We start from the raw sequence: 19,715 nt of genomic DNA, 5'->3' as shown, positions 1-19,715 counted from the left end.
GCAGCCTCCTCTGGCAGTTGTGTTGGAAGCTCTGGAGTAGCCCCTGGCCCTGTGGTGTATTTACATTGCTAAGAGGTTATCCTGAGCTCTGCAGGATCCTGTTACCTGATTTTCTTTTGTTCTGTCATTTTCCCCCTCCAATTCTTTGGCCGCTTAACCCTTTACGAACAATGTGTAAAGTGAAAGTCAAGTGTGCAGAATGAGATGAAATGCATTAGTATTATTTTTTTCAACTGATAAATTCCTTTTTGACTAGACACTCAGCTTTTCTGATCTGTATAGCAGGGTTTATTTTACTTCAGACTATGCAATTTCAGCATCACTGAGCTTTTGAAGGTGCAGCTTTCCACATTTGTATCATCCTCTCTGCATCAGATTTCTTAGGAGCTCTCACGTCTCTTATATTTCTTGTATTTTACTCTGTTCTTCTGAGAAACGGATTTTTGACCAGTGCTTTGTTTCAGTGGAATGTTGTTAGCATAAAGACAACCTAAAAGTAGTCAGCATGGGCATATCAATATTTATTGGAATACTGGAGAAAAAAAATCCATTGGTGATGAGAAACTCCTGGCAAGAACTGACGTGACAATATGTATTTCACCGATACAGTAAGAGAACTTCAACTTCAACAAGTAAATCACTGCACATTCTAAAAGTTGCATGGATTTAAATCCAAGGCAGCTGCAGAACATCTGTAATACAAACAGTCAGACTTTACAGATTGTCTGTTTACAAACACAGAACAACTATAATAAACCAGCCAAAGCCAAAACCTTTGAATTTTAGTCTGCTTTTACTGATATGTCCTGTAATCGATAAGGCAGTCAGAAGTAAATGTCTGGTTACAAAGTAGTTAACAATTAACATGAGGGTGTTTTTCTTTTTTTCTTTTTTCTTTTTTTTTTTTTTTTGTTCGCAAACTTTGGGCAATCTAGTGGGATTCTTGGAACCACAGATATGGGCAAACACATGTTAGTTCATTAGCAATTGTTTCTATTAAACTGTATGAAAAATTCTACTTTTCTCTTACATCCCTATTTTAATTATTTCATCCTGTATGTAGATAATGGTGCTGTGAATATGGTTAGCAACATTTTTTGAGCTTTTTTTCTTTAATATGCAGTGAGATTCACTGTAGCATTTCCATAAGAAAAAAAAAAAATACAGAATGAGAACACTTGAAATATGTTTTGTTTTTCTTTTAAAAAGGGAAGGAATGACTGCACTCATCATTATACCCACTATACATGTGGGTATAAGTATGTCCCAGCCACTGTCAATTGCCACCTGCATCTTACTTTCGGTTAATTTAGTTTGTCTGAGGGAGAATGCTGTTATTTAAATAGTGCTGCCATGCCTGCTGTGTAGGATGACTATGGGAGGTGTATTTGGTTTGCTTTTGGTCAGTATGACAGTGCATGTGTTCTGTGGTACAGGGCAGGCATCTAGGAGTTGCAGACATTAGGCTTTGCTGTGTTTGTACCCTATGCGTGGACAGAATATTATAGCTGATTAATACAGGCGATTAAAATAACATGTTTTGTACTAATGCAGATGTAATAACTAAAGTCTTTGGTATACAATGTATGAATGTTTGGAAAAAATTAAGAGAATGCACCTTTTCAAGTTCACATGAAACAGAAAAAGCTACAACTCACATAATTTACAATAGATTTAAATAAACTACAGTTAGGATTATGAAGATTTACAGACATTTAATCAAGTAAATGATTTTAATTTGTGAAGACCCTTGTGTGTCCCTGAACTATGTTCCACTAACTTGAAGACATGCTACAGTAAACACATATATTTGGCTTCTTCATTCTGGCTATATCTTATATAAAGATGAAACCAAAGAACAATAAATTAGCATCATAATTGTCTACAGTGGAAACTATCATATACAATATAAATAAACTATTCAAAAGCCAGCAATCTTCATGAAAAAAAAAATCAAAGGATTAGGATTTTATACAGTTTCTACAAGTGATTGTACAGCCGATAATCTCAAAAATTAAAGTCAAACTGAAATCCCCCCCCTATTGATTTTAGTGTCTCACGACATACAGTAATTAAGTACTGGTAAAATAATTACCAATTTGAAAGCAATATTAAGGAAATCACTGCTTTGCAATTTTGTCACAGTTTTTTCCCACAGGACCTAAAGAATGTAAACACTATGTTTTTGTTAATGTTAGAGATTAATACTTTATTTTAAATGCATGTTGATCCACACCTGCACAGTTACCTTTAAGGATAATGAAATAAGGCAAGACTCATAACTGTGGCACTACATGTTAATACTGATATCTTCATTTGGACAGAGAGAGAATTGTTTGTTCTTCTCTAATATTTGTTCTGCAGCAGACTTTGGCCTACATAGACATAGCAGTATCACTCTTCTTTCTTTGCGTAAAAGATGTGTATTACCTAACTTCAAAAAAAAAAAAAAGTTTCATTAGGTACTGGATGTTTGAGTTGATATCTTAATTACTGGCAATTTTTAAAGACCATTTTTAACGAGCTCTGTGGTATCATCAGCTCAGACAATTTACTTGTCTATTCTTGCATTGCTAAATGCATTTTACTTCGTCTTTCTTTTTTTTTTTTTTTAACATCAATATTCAGTGTCTTAGAAAGGACTTTTTGTCAAAAAAGCTGTAATTGGTGGTGCTTAAAATATCTTTGTTTCCTTTATTTGAAAATGGCCATGAATATATAGCAGATCCGTATTTTAGCCACTGCACTAGTAAAGTGTATAGCTGATTTGGCTAGTATTTTTGGCATGTTTATCTTTGATATTTAGTTGCTAGCCAATGACAGTAGTAGAAGAGGGATACTGCCTGATTTAACAACATGAACACGTGACAAAACAAACTTCAGAACATAGTAAGAATGCCAAGCTCACGTGATAACACTCTTCATATTAGCTATTTGCACGCCTGAGAGACAGTCAAAACTGGCCTCTTAGCATGTGGTGGCCATACTACATTGCATGTGGCCTGTGCCAGCTCTCTCTTACAGGTTGTTGAATGGATGCCACATCGTTTATCACAGAAGAAGTAAGTGTTGGGTCCTTGGAAGGATGGTAGAAGATGCTATGGATGCAGCTTTGCATCTATTATAACTGTTTTAGAAGTCCTGCTATACAATGAAGGAATTTAGTGCACTCAAATTCCCCACTACCTTAGCTTGATAATACAGATCAGTTTTTTTTTTTTTTTCCTAAATTTCTTCATATTGGCAATCAGCAGAGTTAAATATACAAGAATCATTCTGTCCTTTTTCATGTTGACATTGGTGACAGTATCCACTTGTTAAGTTCGCTTCACTCCAGTCTAAAGTCCCGTAGAGATTCCTTTGGGGATGTGTAGCATATGATTCACAGTTTGCAATACAAATACCCTGATACATCACTTATTTACTATTAGTATTTGATTATTATACCATTTTTCAAAGTCTTAAAACCACGTTTTAATTAGTGTTGCTCGGAGCAGTTCAGAGTATATCTTTTTCCTTGAAAGCAGAAGCTCTAATGGGTATAATTTATGCTCTTTTTGCATGCAGCATCTCAATGAGAAGGTTATTACAAGGAACATCCCCGTTCAGGTGTTTGTAGTAGAGGTATTCTTCAGCCTGCATACTGATGGCCCGGATTTCTGGTAGTCGCAGGAGAAGCTGCCCAAATTTGTCAGTTTGCTGTGGGTAATTACACATTGTGTAGTCCAGCAGAGCAGCATTCACTTGTTCCTGAACACCTTCCACAAGCTGGAAGTTCTCTAGGTTTTTGACATCTGAATGATAATTAGAAAAAACAAAAACAAAAAACAATTGAGTTGCATTTTAATTCTTGTTTACTAAGGCAGTGTTTCACTAAATGCATGTATTTTTTTTTCCTCCTGACAAAAGCATACTTTAGAAGCTGCTGAATATTCAGTGAACCCTTTTGCCAACTTTCCTGGGAAAATGATCACAAAAGAGCTTTAGCGGAATGTCTTGTTGAAATTCTGCATATACCTCAAATCAATTAGACACCAATGGAGTCTGAGCAAGGTCAGCTCTTTTCATATCTTACAAAAAGAAAGGTTGAGGATTCCTAAAGTAGAAGACCATAATATATTGCTAGCAAATGAGTCCCAAGAGGAAGCCCTATCTTTAACCTAGTATGTTACACAATTCATATAATTCTGTATTAATTTTTCTGACCCAAGGTGAAATCTGTGTCCAGGGTATGATGTAGTTAATTCTAATAAAAAGTGACAGGGTTCTTGTTTCTGTTTGACATTTTCTAAATGATTCTGAAAGCCTTTGACTTGTCTAGCCTATGTTAATGAACCATCTGGTACACTCCAGTGACTGCCAAAATAATCTTCCTACTAGAAACTCTCTAAAATATATATTTCACTGACTAATGATCTTTATGAAATGAAATCATTGTCCTTTGGGTGGAATACCAGATAAGAATGGTGCCCTTTAACCTGACTATGCTTTCTGAAATCCAACATGCTAATTTTCTTTGATATTGGACAACAGGGGCACTTAGATCAGTAGGCAGGCAGGGTTTGCTCATTCTGCCTCTGTTTGATTACCTTCTTCCTATACAGGAAGTTCAAGTGCTGGGAATGGCACTCGGGGATAAATGCCAATATATTAACTCCTTACTACTTGATTCCCTTCATAAAACTAATTCTGATGGCATCTTTTGACATGTCTGAAGAATACAGGAGTTATTCCAAAGCTTGCAAATTAGACTGTTGCTATAATGAAGAAAGGGTGAAGTGATCAAAGTGCTCTTGCTGGGAGAATTTGTTCTTGCTGATGTTTGATCATCTATACCATCAGTAGAGTACTCTAATACAGTTTCTCGTAAGGCTAAAGAGCAGCAATACTGAGCACGAGTACTCTGCTAATTCACTTTGAATAAAGACAAACCTGCCGCTTTATGGGTGTTTGAGCAAGGGAGATGGGGAATTGGGCAGAATTTGGTTCGTTGTAAATCCCAGCCTTTAACTGGAGGGGAAATGAGTGTTTTCCTTTGTAAAACAGGAACATGCACTTGTCCCCAATCCAACAGCGGCCTGGGAGGCTATGTAAATTGGGTCTAACTGCACCTTTTCCTAGAAGTGCTTTAAATAGACCAGTGTTGGTTCCCGCAAGTACCGTGTGCTGGAATATGAGGGACACAGTTGAAGGAGGCAAACATTTTCCTCAGGACACGAGAACAGGAGGGATGCCAAGGATCCCAGTGGCAGGGCAGGGTAGCATGCACAGCCTCCAGGCTTTGAGCAGGAGCCTCTGCAGCGTGCTGTGCTGGCCGCGGGCTGCCCTTCAGGGTTGCTCTCGTATGGGCTGGGGTGAGCGTTTCCTGCCGTGATCATTAATGTCTGCCTCTTTCCTGTCCCACTTTCATTGTGGAAATGAAGCAAGTGCCTCTCCGGATTTGTGCTGCTTGCTTGGGAACCAGGACATGACCTCTGCCTGAATTTTGCTAGCTGGCCTTAAGGAACTTACTAGCAGTACTTAAATGATGATGACTGTCCAACAAGAATCATCTGAAATTTTCAGTATCCAGAGTGAGGAGAACTGGAAATTTCAAAGCTGCCGTGCCAGGTTCCTGAGCTACTCATTTATCCAAAGGGCTCTCATCTCACGTATGGTAACAATAAATGCTCTAGTAAAGTGAATACAGGCAGGTTGAATACAAAGAGAGAAGTCTAAGGGTCTGTGCAGACCAGAGAGCACCATGCAAAGCTCCATAGACATGTCTCAAGGTCTTGGGATATTTTTTAACTTTTTAAAGGAGAGGTTTGCCAAGCACACAATTGCAATATAAATTATATAGTTATTTTTGAGAGAGAATCAAAAATGATGGCCGAACTCTAATACAGATGAATTGCAACAAAGGAAAAATCTAAGAGCACTGTGAATATTACGTTACTCGTTACTTCTGGTAGCTCTGAGCTCAGCAGGTACAGCAAGGAATGCTGCACAGTTTTCTCTTCTGGCGCTTTGTCCCTATCAGCTAGTGTTGGATAACGTTAGTTATGTTTTTTTTTTTTTTTTTTTTTTTTTTTTCCCCTCTAGATGTTTTGTTGTGCTTTGGGTTTGTTTTTTCCCTGACATTTATTAAATGAATTTGGCCATGGGTGCGTGGTTTAGTTTTCCAAGTGTTTCCTTTTCCGTAAGGATCCTTTGAATGCTAACGCGGTAGGCTGGTGAAACACGAGGTAATGCTGGGGTAACTCTGCTGAAGTCAGTGGCGTACAACGAGCGTGAAATCTGCTACTGATGTACAACACAACAGTCTCCTGTGCTTTCATACAAATTTTCATTCCTGTCTGCTTTTTGGAATTGCCATGTCTCTTATCCATCTGTACGTCGGTTAGTAACAATTTGAAGTACACGTTTAAGCTTAATGTAAGAAATAATTTTCCAGGGTTTAGACACTTGTAAGTTAAATGAGTAGGAATAGGTCCCCCCCCTCCCACCCACACACCCTTTAAATCCTAGCAGCTAGAAAAAGTGTTTTGTGTTGCTTACAGTAAGTATAGGTCTCTTATCTCTTCTACTTTATTCACTCAGGGACTAATTACCAACTTTTTACATGAAACAGCCTTACTGCGAGCTCACAGTGGGGCGCACATCTTTTTCTATCCTTATTGGAAAGTAAACCCTTAGGTCTTCTGGAATATATTATATGTTTTACAAGAAATAGCAATTGCTTTTCTGTCAAACAAAGAATTTTTTGTCCTCTATAGCTTACTTTTGACGATTAAGACAAAAACAGTATTATAGTGTGTCAGGATCTGCTCTGCACTCACAGTAAAGATCTGCAAGTATTCCCACAAATCCCAAAATTTTGATTGTTTTATACATCTGCTATAAAGCTGTGCTTTAAGCTGAAACTGCATATAACATTCAGCCTGAAGAGAACACTTTTGCATATTTTTTTCCCAAAAATGGGTCTGGTCTTTAGAGGGGGAAAATATTTAGGTTTCAGAGAGATTTTCTCCCTCTCATATTCCAAACATGAAATACTGAAAATTTGGTGGTGCATTAATCTGTAGAGAGATTCCCTTGGTCTGGGAATTTCGAAAAGCAAAATGAAAGAGAATGAGAGATTTAAATCTGAAAAATAGTAACTGCTTAGAAAAATAGTAACTGCAGCGTAAATATTTCCCAAAGAAAGCTGGTTATATTTTACTGCACGCATCTTTTATCAGACACCCTTTCCATGTAAAGCGATGAACAGGTGCACACAGTTCTGCTTCCTCTGTGGATTTTGCACCTTTGCAAGTCCTGGTACTGCAAGGATGAAATTAGGTTATATTTTGGCTTCTCTGTGCATAGAAGTTCCTCACTTCCGTAAGGCTGGAAAAATGGGTGTTCCAGGCAATAAGACTCGATATGAGCCCAAGGTCAAGTTTTATCTCCCTGAATGGGTGTGCAAGGCCCGTTTTCAAGGAATATGTGGGATTTTATTAATAGCCGACATCCCCCAATGCCTGGCAGCTCTTAGGAATGGCAGTCAAAGGGGCACGGGTAAAATAGGATGGCTTCTAAACTCAAGTGGTGGGGCGAGTGGTTTCAGGCTCATTCAGATTTTGTAGGTAGATTTTGCCATGCGATAAAGGAATCTTGGAGGGCAAGAATAGTTCTGGTTGGTAAACTGCCAGTCTCTGAAAATTGCCAACAGTTCTCTTCCATGGGAACTAATGGGAACAAAAGCAGCCCGGCGTAGCATATCTGCCAGGGCTGTACACCCTGCTGTATCTAAGCCTCCTTCACAGGCAGAATGCTACGGAGATGGGAGATTTATGGGAAAGATGAGGTCGTTAGTGCAAAATTCCCCTCAATGTTCTTAGAGTGTGGTTGTACTGAATATTATGTACTTAAAAGGCATAGGAAACAAATTTTGATAGATGCACTTGTTAATCACATGTAAGGCGCTATCGTCAGCACGTCCCAAAACTTGAGAAACCTTTCCATTATAACAGCAGCAGTCACTTTTGTTTTAGTAAGTTGCACAAGTCCATAATGAATATATACATGTAGAAAACTTTTCTCGTCTTCTGAAGGATTCTTTCTCTGGCACTGGTTAAGCTATAACAGTGTAACGACTGATCTCTGACTTTATTAGGGTCATAAAGTAATTTTCACCTTCAGTTGAACGTAACGTCAGATAATGGGTGCGTTGTTTTGAAAATATTGATTAAATTATTCTCTAGCAATGTATTTCATTCATGCACAAGTGTTGGGCAAAATGGTATGCATTTCCACAGCAAGAATAAGATGCTGCCTAGAGAAGCAGCTGTAATTCTCAGTCCGAATCCCATCCCATCCCCTCAGCATTCAGTCTTGGAGGACCTTTGCTTCAGAGTAACTCAGAACTCAACTACAACATATTTTTGTTGTGTTTTATAGTGGCAGGCTTCTTTCTAGTGTCTTTAAAATATTGAGGCACATTTGTCTACGCCAAAAAGTTTGTAAAATGACAGATTCTTACTGAGAATATCAGTTCCCGACTTCTATTAAGAACTGTGTTATTTACTTATGTTAACAGTTTTATAATTGCTTTTGCCACTGTTTGCCCTACAATGGAAAGGGAGCTAGGGGTTACAAAGCTGAATTCCTCTTCTTGTGCAACTGAGAAACTATTTTACTAAACTTCAGGTTTTTTTCTGTTCTTGCAGTCCCAGTGAAGACAAAGAGCGAAGCCTAATTTGACCTCTCAAATCTTTGTTACTGGTGTAATTACTGAGTCATCACTTGGGAAAATAAAACAGCTCAACTTTCAACAGCTCAGCCTGAGAGTTTACTGACTTGAAAGTTAAACAAACAAACAAAATCTCCACCCGCTTCTTATCCTGGCACTACAGGAGCCAACATCCTTATACCTTTCAAATGAGGCAGTGACAGGGTGGTCACTGAAACACAATAAAGCAGGATCCTGCCAGGCCTCTTTTGGAAGGAAAGCTGCTCACAAGTCCTGAGCCAAAGTCCACAGCCCTGGCTGCACCTGTAAATGCAAAGTCCGGTGCTTCTCACTGAGACTTGTGAGGGAAAAGCAGGGCTGGGTACAGGAACAGCTCGGGCTGTGGAGAGCCAGTTGGGAGAGCTGGTTAACGAGACCTGTATATTGCCAGCGGGTGGTGAGGGAACCTGCCTGGGCTGACGTGGGTTTCAGGTTCCTGCTTCCAAGATTCTTTGTGCATTTGATCTGGTGACCACGTAAGGTAACCAGATCAGTCCCAGAAAAAAGGACTCGACCCAAATCTCTCTTTTCCAGGGACAAGTTCTGAAACAACTGTCCTGTGCAGCCATGATTGTATTTGTATGCAGGTACCTGTCAGTAAGCTGTGGCAGAAGTGATTTATGGAAGATCTCACAGATAAACTGATAAAGAACGTGAGTTAAAACTAATTTTTCCTAACTCCTCACCAAGTCCCAGGTCCATAGTGTATGCCTGGGCTAGAAATGTTTGTCTTCTAAATATTCAGTTGGAATAAGCACAGATAAGAAAACTAGTATGGTAATTATCGCGGTATCAGCTGGCCTCAATATATACGTGTTTAAATGCAGGCAGATCCACAGCCCTAGCATTAGTTTTTATCACACTGTTACCAGAAAAGAAGTATCGCATTTGATAAAAATAGAAAATTAAACTTATGATAAAAGAGTTAACAAAATAAGAATAAACAGGAAATTTAACGAACCACGTGGTTTGCCTAGTTAATTTCTGAAACATCATTTTAATTTTCAATAACACATGAACAATACAGGATTGTTGGTGTTTTAAAGGAATTGGCTGCCAGTGTCTACAATTTGTAGGGTGTGAATAGTTTAAAATACCATAAATATTTATGAAGTTCCTGGGAATGGTGATACGGACATCATGCAAAATCCTTGAAGTTATGAACTGAGGCAGAAAGGGTGTTTGCAGCTTGCAATAATAGGCAGTGCTGTATAATGGTGAGGAGCAGCAAACAGTCCATTATTTGGATGAGAAGCAGCTAAATGTTCAGAAAAAAGGGAATGAAAAATTTAGAAATTCACTTCCTTCTAGAAAATATTTGCTTTGCTTATGCTTAGACCTTTGCAACTTTTCTGAATTATTGGATTTATATTTATCTTTGCTCTCATGGGGGGTTTGGATGCTAGCTATCCTTTCCCTCTCCTTCTACTCAAGTACTGTTTAAAAGAGGAATAATGGACCAGGTTTATCTCAGAGGTATTTCTACTGCTGTCACTGGAACTGCACCAAGGAGTGACATAGTCCTAAACCAAGAAATATAAATATTTTCTGGAAAAATATCCTATATAAATTTCTACTGAGGTTAAAACACAGAAGTGCAGCTGCCACTGAAACCCTTTTGAGTAGCAGGCTGTATCCTTTTATAAAGCCCATCTGTCTCTGTAGAGTATAAAAAATGCATGATCATAAAAAGCAGTGCTCCTTAGGGGAAAAATCTCTCTGTACTAATCTTGTAGTCACTTTACAAAACAGTTTTTAATCCCAAATTTGCATTTGATTTTCAGTCAGGAACTTTTGTGGTTTTTGCAAAGTTTTCTTACTCCATTAGAATAAGATATGAGGTACAGTTTGTTCAGGTGGCAAGTCCAGACTATGAATAAACCAACGTTATCATATGAAAGAGAATTAAACAGGCAGATCCAAGTGGGGATATATTAAGCCAAATTTAAGCTCCAGTAGTTGAATTTAGCCTGTACTAGATGTCTGGTTTGCCTCAGGATATATTCAGCTTTCCAGCTAATCGACTGAGGAAAACTGCCTCAGGTATGATAAAATTTACAAGACAGCTCAGTCGAATAGTTCTTGTTATAAATACTAGCTTAAAGGCATTCTTCTGGTCTTTGGGATCAGGATTGTATTTGCATTTAATTATTATATTTCAAACTTTTTTGAACTTGGTTAAAAATATTAGACCAGCCAATTATATTGTTATAGTGGTTTATGGATAAGAGCAGAACTTCATACCACTTTTTTATTACTTGGTGAATTTTCTTTGCGCTTTTCTTTCTGTTTACATCCAATGTCCCACAGGAGCAAAGATTATTACAATGTACTGTCTTTAAAAGAAGGAAATACAGCTAAGCAAAGGTGTTTTAGTGATGTGCTGCTCAAAGGGGTGCGATACTGTACCATGACTGTCAGTGTAATCATCAAATAATTTAGAATTTTAAGTCCTCTGCCTTATTTTGAGACAAGGCTCAGTATGATACAGTCAGCCAATCGTCATTTATGGATGTGTTGATTTTAAAAAATATGTTTTTTCTCTGTTTAGATATTTTTTTAAGACATGATTTCACTAGCTTTATTGCCAATATTTGCACTAGCCTGGAACTGAACAGGTTTTTTTTCACTGAACTATGTTGCATTAGTGGAAGCAGATTCTAGTTTAGAAAGAACATGAAAAAGATGATCACTTATGACCGTGTAAGATGTGGGAAGTGGAAATTGCTGAAAGAACTGTTTTTAATATACTTTTGTTGAAACAATATAAAGCAAAGGGTTATTCAGTTAATTGCTCAGTGCTGAAAGCACTACAGCAGAGATGCAGTAGAAATGACTCCAATTAGCCAAACGTTTGAATTTTACTATTCAGAAGAGCTAGACTTCACTGTTGACATTTACAGCTATTTACCTTGTAAACACAACTGCAAAAAGCTCACAAGACCATTGAGGGTATGTTGAAGCTGTTTTGTCAGAGATGCTGTTTCAATTCCGTATCAAGCTAGTATGGACAAAAAACTTTCAGGCTTAGATGAAAAACACGGATGAGCTCAGTCCCATTCTATATTTGCAGGTGGCAGTCATCTGTTTATTACCAGGCCTGACCACACAGCCTGTGTGCTTGCCTAGATGTGCTCTTTGAAGCAGGGTGTTTCCCCATCTGTAGGTATTTTTGTGGCGGACAGGACTGAATTGCCATTTGGAATGAAGTCTGTTTTATTTTTCATTTTATCCTAAAACTTATATGAGCTGCTTCTGCATTTTTTGTAGTACTAATCTGGATTTCTTACTTTAAAGGTTAATCTTCATGGATGTTATGTCCAGGCAAAGAAACCCGGCTTTCCTTTAACCTTGTGTCTGTGACAGACAACGGCTATACATTGGGCGGGACACAATTCATGTAAGTACACATGTGCATCCTCGACTTCTAGTTTCACAGCAATGCAAAGGCTTTCAAATTCTAAGGTATTCAGCAACAAACAGTGCATTCATAGCTGTAAATTACCACAGTCACCAAGTGCCAAGGTAATCACGGACTCCTGCAGCAGAGCCTGCCCACCTGCCCTGCAGGATCTCCGTGCTGGAGGATGCCAAACAGCCTGAACGTGTTGGGAGCAATGCGCTCACACGTTTACTTTTGTTCTTGGCATTCTTGGTTTACATTTGCTAATTGGAAGTTAATGTCTTCCCACAGGCAAACAAACATATTTAAACCAAAAATTACACCATTTTTTTCCAAACTCTATTGAAAAACTTTTCCTAGTGCACAGTCCGAGGAGCACCTCTGAGTCTGCCATCTTACTGAAGTACCTTTTTCACCTTTACTTTATCTGTGTGATTAACGCAGGGATTATTGGTCTGTTCACCTTAATCTAAGTCAGTTTACTTGACGTAGTCTAGTTCAATGAAGATTAACACAATTCTTACCATTTCTGTCTAACCAAATCTAATGATCTTGCAGTGAAGCGCAGCCCAGCAATACTTTGATATTCATTTCCTAGGTTGGCTTCAGGTTTAAAAAAAAAAAAAATAGAGATCCCAGCACAGAAAAGACAAATCAAGCTTGACACCTGGATAAAAAATCACATACTGGAAAAACTTGACATAGAATTCAGCAGTGTCAAAAATACTAGATATTTGATGTTTCAAATTCAGACATTCTTCATTTAGACCAAAATAACAGACATTTATAGTGCACCTTACTGCTGGTGACTATTTAACAGCTAGGTGCTCTCACAGCATGGTACTCTTTATGTGCTCAGTAATGAAAGTTTGCTATTGATTTTTCTGTAGCTGCTTGTAACTATTATAGTTGATACATCAATAGAAAAGGAAAGCACAATGTTTCATAGGAGGCAGAAAATCAGAGAATACATGATGCTGTGACAGTAAATCATGGCATAATCTCAAGAATTGATAGATGGTTACTGCTAACTTGAAACCCATGGCTTTCTCTGAAAAGACTAGCCTATAATCGCCCAATATGTTCTAACAGACTGACTGCCCGTAATAGTGGTAAAGGACACAACACAATGTTTCATCTGCAGAATAATGGTTTCCACAGGCCAGGTTGTTTTGCTGCGGTGGATTTCGTTTTGTGTGCTACTGCAAAAGAAGGGCGAAAGAGTGGTTGGAATGCAATTTAGATTAATAGGTAAAAGTTGTACGAAAAAGTATTTTTTTTTCTTTCTTCCCCCTTCAGGAAAGAGCACAGAAGGTTTATGTTTAAAAAAAAAAAAAAAAAAAAAAAAAGGAAGAGAAGTTGTCATTAATTTTTAACTGCAAAAGTCTGCAGTTAGTTGAAAAGGAAACGCAAAAGAGCTGATTATTCTTGAGATCAAAATATTGGAGCTGTTTTGTCAAGAAAGGCAAATGCAGAGAAAATAAATTTACCACAGCCATTTCCAGCTCCACAGCATCCTGAAAAGGTGCCAACGGCACGTAAGTAATTGAAAGCTCTTTTAAGTGTCCGCTTCTCTCTGCCATGTTTTTGAGGGGGGAACAGTAATCTCAAAATTTTACAGTATGCCTAGTGAGGTTTTAGCAGGAATGTTCTTAATTGCTCTGTTCCCTCTTTATTCTCTGGCTCATCTCTTGTACTTATCTATGGTTTTAATTAATTGTGAGGGTCTTATTTCCCTCTCTCAAAACAGAAAGGGAAGAAGAACCACAGGTAGGAGTTAGCTGGCCAGCTGGAGCACAGTGGGAAGTTTAAAGGACACTGCTTCCCCAGTAGCCTCTTGGCAATGTTCCTCTCTGAAAGAATATTTTCAGTGAGCAGTGTTGTTTTCCAGCACTGCTTTAGGGGATGAAAGTCTGATACCCATCCTTTTCAACCTTGCTGGTGTCCGTTCTCTAAAGCCAAATGTCTCCCAGAAAAGATGGACTTAGACAAGAGGAAACAACTTTCTCAAGCACCACGCACTCAGCCTGTCTCAGTCTGGGCTTGAAGAACAGTCTGTGTCATTTATTCTGCCTCGGCTATGGGCTTTCCCCAGTGAAAGACCAGATAGCATCGTGTCTCATCATGAGCAGTTCACGGATCTCTCTTACAGTTTTTGGTGCTGGGAGAGAGGAAAGATGCTGTTGTAGTGTAATTTCCTGTTCTGATGCTGAAATCTATCTCCCTCTTGAGACAACACTTTCCTTCACCTGGCAAGCAGAGGTGTTGTGCAAAATGTTTATAATATGCATCAACTGGGGAGAACTCTAAATGTAGGATTTTCCTTATTAATCCTGGACTAATCTTATAAAGTGAACTCTTAAAATATCTTTAGGAGGATGGTCATGTGTGGGCTAAACCTTTGCAAGCCATGTGGGCTGTTTTGGGGCTTAAGTATCTATTTCAGTTTGCCCCATGCTCAGTAGCTCTGCAAAGACCCAGAGCAGTAAAGGGAACCTCTGCTCTATAGAGTTGATCCAGCCTTAGTAGCAGCCTTGCCAGGGCCTGAGGAGCTGCAATTTTCACTCCCCACCCCTTTCCTGCCAGCAGAAGTCAGTGGGACGTGCTCCAAGCCGTGAGCTTGGGAACGAGTGTTTCTGCACAGTCCCGTTCTGTCTCCCAATTCATGATCCCAGCTGTGTTCAAGGCTGAGCCGTCAAGTTTGTTTCTGAATTTTCTTTCATTGTTTCTTTCCTGTTTGCCTCTATTTCCTCCCTCTCCATCTCTCACTTGGCTTTGATCACAGTTCCGTGGTTTCTCTTTCCTTCCTGTCCTTTTCCCCCTGTTTTCTTGACCCCTTTCCTATCTCCAACCCCCCGTTCTGTTTCTCTGGTCCAATTGCTGCTGTCCCTCGTTTTCACCTCCTACTCTTGGTTCCTGCTCTGCACAGGTATCCTCTTCTCTGCCACTCCTCTCCCATCACTCCTGCAATTCCTTCTTTCCCCTGGCCTTTCCCTATTTATTTCTCCTGCTACTTCTTGTCAGCATTTCTTTGCAGTATTTCACCCCTCTATTTTTGCTGCCTGAGAGACAGTCATTATTTTTTCTCTTTCAGTGTCCAAGCTGGCACAAGCATCAGGGGGATAAGAGAGAGAGGGGAACGTGGCCTGTGTCTGCAGTGTGTCTCCAGTGCATGGCTGACAGTCACACGCAGACTTTCAGGTAGGAGCCTCTGCAGCGTGTTTTCAACTAGAAATAAGTGAGGAGCAGGTCCTAGGTTGTAGCCTGTACATTCCGGTATTAAAAATGTAATAAGTAATCTGTTACAGCAGTGGTGAAGTGAATTTAGCCATTGCCTTCCTTTAGCATGTTCCTCTCTCAGGGAAGCATATAAGTGTATGTCCAAATTAAAAATACAGGGTGGCCTGACTGGCTTCAAGATTAAGTATATTCACTGATTTATTTATATGTTTATATGTAACCATGTATTCCCAAATTATGCTAGGAAACTTGCCTAACAAAAGCAGCCACCGATGTTAAACACTGCTACCAATAGCAGCAAAAACAAAACAAAACAAAAAAACACCTCTATAATCCTTTGTTACATATGAAATACATTCAAGCTTGCACCTTGACCGTCTACTATGTATATTAAAAATGGGACAGAAATGCTAAAAGTATTTCCAAAGCAGAGACAAATGTAAATGTGAGTAATTTGAAGGTGATTCCCCCCCCCCAAACTATTTAAAATCCATCCTTACTAATATTCTATATACATATTAGAGAGTGAAAAAGTGCAGAGTGCACCAGGTTATTCTGAAATCCCCGCTGTCTGCATACAAAGGCAGCAGTACAGAATACAAATACTGCTTGATACCCATATTTCTAATTACTTATGAGATTTGTATCTAACAAATATATGACCTAATTTTCTCTCAAGCATCTAATCCTATTGTTATTTCAAAACCTTCCAAAATATTCATTTAGAAAAAAAAGAAAAGAAAATGTACTTGTTGAAGATGCTTAATGTCTTTTTTTTTTTTTTTTTTTTTTCCATGGCTTGCAGCTATCAGACAAGCAGACAACATAAATCAGCGACGATTAGATTGGATCAAATTCATGCCTCAAATAATACCATTGTATTCAACAGTTACTGGAGAGATGAGTTCGCAACATTCATTGCATTTTGTGAAACAAAATCAGGACAAATCAACAGTGTTTATTAATTTTTCTCTATAATTTAGTGAAGTTTATCTAAAAAACTTCATCAGCCGTGAAACAGAAGGCTACCTCTGGAATTCTACAACAATTTAATCATTTATGGCTCTGAAATCCAGGGCGGAGATGAATGTATATTTATGCATTAAAAATAGTGGTTTAATTCTTAACTATATCATATAACCCCAGTATATATATGTATATTTAGTTATACTTTTTTTTTATAATCTCTGTATGTAATAGTATATAATATATATATGTAATCTGTATTTTATTCACAAAAATAAATGATCGGAAGTTTCATCAAGAAAGGTATCTGTAATATAGACACTCTCCCGATTTCTTTCAGACTGTCTGCACAATGTATGGAACCTGCATGGGAGGCTGGACTAAAACCTGTCAGCTCAGTGAAAAAGTGTTCTCAGGAGCAAAGGAATGTTTATCAAAGTCTTTGCTCCATACATCATCATTTAGCATCTCTAAGAACTTTCAAGGACTGCTTTTTAATTGTTTGGCTTTGCTACAGGTTTTGATAGATAAAGTGAAGGTAAGATGTCTTTGCTTTTGTTTCTCTATAAAGAGTTCAAAACAACCCACAGATATAAAAGAACAGGGTAAAAGCAAATCCACTTTGTCCTGCATGTTGCACACAGTGCTACAATTTGCTTCTAAAAATCTCTTAAAAGATGAATTTTCACAGTTTTTGCAAAGTTGTGGACACCAACATGAAAATACAGCAAGGATCTCCTGTCATGTTGAATTATTAACAAAGAAAGAGATCAAATTTACTCAAAATGCATTATAGGTTATTTTAAATCAGATTCTTTTAACTATGGTCTTTGTTTTGGTATCTGTAGATATTTAAATGGTATCTATAGATATTTAAACAATGATGTTTCAATTTGTTTGTACCTTACACAGTATCTTTAATACTCTGGATTTCACCTCTTTTTACAAAAATAACAATTCTTTTCATTTACCAGATAGAGAAACAGACGTATAAAAGACTTCAAAGCTCCATAGTCTGCAGTGGAGTCAGAAACAGAGACAAGAGGGTTTTATTTCTGTATTGAGCAATGCTGGCTCCCTGACAGGAAAAGTCCCTTATGAGACAATCCTAAAATTATATTCTTGTCCATATTCATACATTTTCTTTCCCAGAGGATTGAAGTAGAAAAGTGGAACAGCTCTTCTAGCAGCAGAGTGGAGAACCTTGACTGCTTTGCCTGAGAGCCAGAAAAGAGTTAAATGTTTCACGATCAGACTGGCTATTTAACTCTTCTCTTGACCCACATCATCTCAAATGAGAAAATTATCCCTAGTTTCCATAGGCAATGCAGAACATGCAGCAGTGAGGGGCTATATAAATAATCAAGTTCAAATTCAACATATTGATGCACAAATGCAACAAAACTGTGAAACTGGGAGACTCGTGATGAATTTAATCATCTTGCCTATGAAATTTACTGATGTAGGGATAAGAAAGAACCCATACGATCATCATCATTACCTCCTTCATCCTTCTGCCCAATGCCAGCCATAGATCTCCATCTAGCAATTTGTACATCAAGTTTGGAACTTTTGACTGACTTGTATCATAATACTTTAAAGAAGTGGTCATCTTGATTTCAAAAAATAGAGCCTCCATATTATATCTAGAGATGGGCTCTTCCAAAAAACAGTGATCTTCGCCTTGAGATTGGACTACTTCTAATATAATTAATCCCAAATTAATACAGTGATCCTGCAGATGTGTTCTCACATTGACTTCCATGGGATGTACACAGCAGCCATTATCTGCTGAATTAAACTTTTAACAAATACCATGTGGCCCTCATCATAATCACATCTCAGTTACCACAGCATTTCTTCCTTTGCCCTTGGTGTACACCACGGCCAAGACACCCTTACAAGCTCATTAATATGCTGTTTTCTTTTTGCATCCTTCCTTTTCTCTGCTATATCAGACATGAATTGTGTTCACTTTCAAGGTCCTATAGCTGTTCCTTCACCACCTATCATCAACCATTCAGTGTCAGAAGGTCACCTCCTGCCTCTGACTTGCCCACAATGCCATCTCCATCATCTGCTCACCAGTTTTCCAGACCATGTGCTTTCTGTTTTCTCCACTCTGACTCATGCTTAATAGGAGCTCTCCCCAGCTCTCTTTAACTACTTTCTTCATATCCCCTCGCAAAACTTTTTGTTGTGACATTTAAGACAGGTGACCCTGGGCTGTAGGGATTGTGCCTCACATCCTTCAGCCATCCTCTGCCAGTCAACACCTACCGATCATTATCTATTTAGATTGCTAATTTTAAAGGAGTATAGATGTATTAAAATTCTACCTGCCATTAAGGATTCTGAATCAGAAAATTAGGAAATGTTACTATTAATAGTCTGAACAACAAGTTTGTCATAGTGAAAGGATCCTCCTAGTTAGAGGTCTCATTTTTGTTCTCTGGTGTCATTCCCAGCCTATCTGTGGCTGGGAATTCATTCCAAAAAGTCTTCTATTTGAAATCTGTTAGTACAGAAAAAAGTAGTCAAGAATCAAAGGGGGGCAAATATTTTGTCAGACACTAGTACATGGAATAAATGTTCTTAAATAAATCTTATCTTTATCTATTATTCAGCTTTCAGCTAATAAATTATATTCAGTCCCTCCCTTGTTATAAATACATATTGATTAGTTCTAAACTCTGAACTTCAGAATGAGTTATATCTGGTCACTGCTAAACTGCTCTCTTTGCTAAAGGGAAAAAAACCTCAACACCCATTATACTGCATTTAATTAAGACAAGCATCAGCTTTATGTACCATTATTTGCTTCTGCCAACTCTCAATGGCATAAATATTGAACAGCCACATCTTCTGAATACTAATCGATCCTTTCTGAATTCCAAATGATTACATAAAATTTAGGAAATGTTTCTTTGCCAGCATTATCCTCAGATGCTTACTGTAGTTAGAGTTGAGATATGAGCCTGGACTTGACAAGTGTGCAGTACGTATTTGTTGAAATTCAGATGTAATGTGGAGAAGCCTGAAAGCCCTGGCTGAATGTTAATTGTACAGAACCCCTCAGCTGTTCTCTTACTGGTCATCAGGTGCGGTCTTAAAAGTGCACTTGGGTAACAGTGTGGATGAACATAGCAAAACTGCCAATGGATTTAATAAAACCACCCTATAGCAGCCCAAGTATACGTATGTGATATCAATAATATATGTATAAATTTGAGGATAAAAATATTTGTATATTTAGAAATTATCAAAAGTAAAAACTGCTAGAGCACCTATTTTGAATAGGACTTCAGTGCTCTCTGATGACTTAAGACAGTCTTCAAGACTTGAGTGCCG

General features: G+C 38.2%; 1 protein-coding gene across 1 annotated transcript in view; it reads right to left on the bottom strand.

Moving 5' to 3' along the window:
* Window positions 1-574: 574 nt before the first annotated feature.
* NR5A2 (nuclear receptor subfamily 5 group A member 2) overlaps window positions 575-19,715 on the bottom strand; it is an 80,470-nt gene continuing 61,329 nt past the window's right edge. Inside the window, exon 7 of the mRNA XM_084290735.1 lies at window positions 575-3,794. Coding sequence (XP_084146861.1) covers window positions 3,547-3,794 — 248 coding nt within the window. The 3' untranslated portion in view covers window positions 575-3,546. The remainder of the gene's footprint in view (window positions 3,795-19,715) is intronic.

The sequence above is a fragment of the Netta rufina genome (genome assembly GCF_964035555.1).
Source record: "Netta rufina genome assembly, chromosome: 8".
Lineage (NCBI taxonomy): Eukaryota > Metazoa > Chordata > Aves > Anseriformes > Anatidae > Netta > Netta rufina.
Note: the sequence above shows the minus strand (reverse complement) of the source record. Positions and strands in the feature narration are given on the sequence as shown.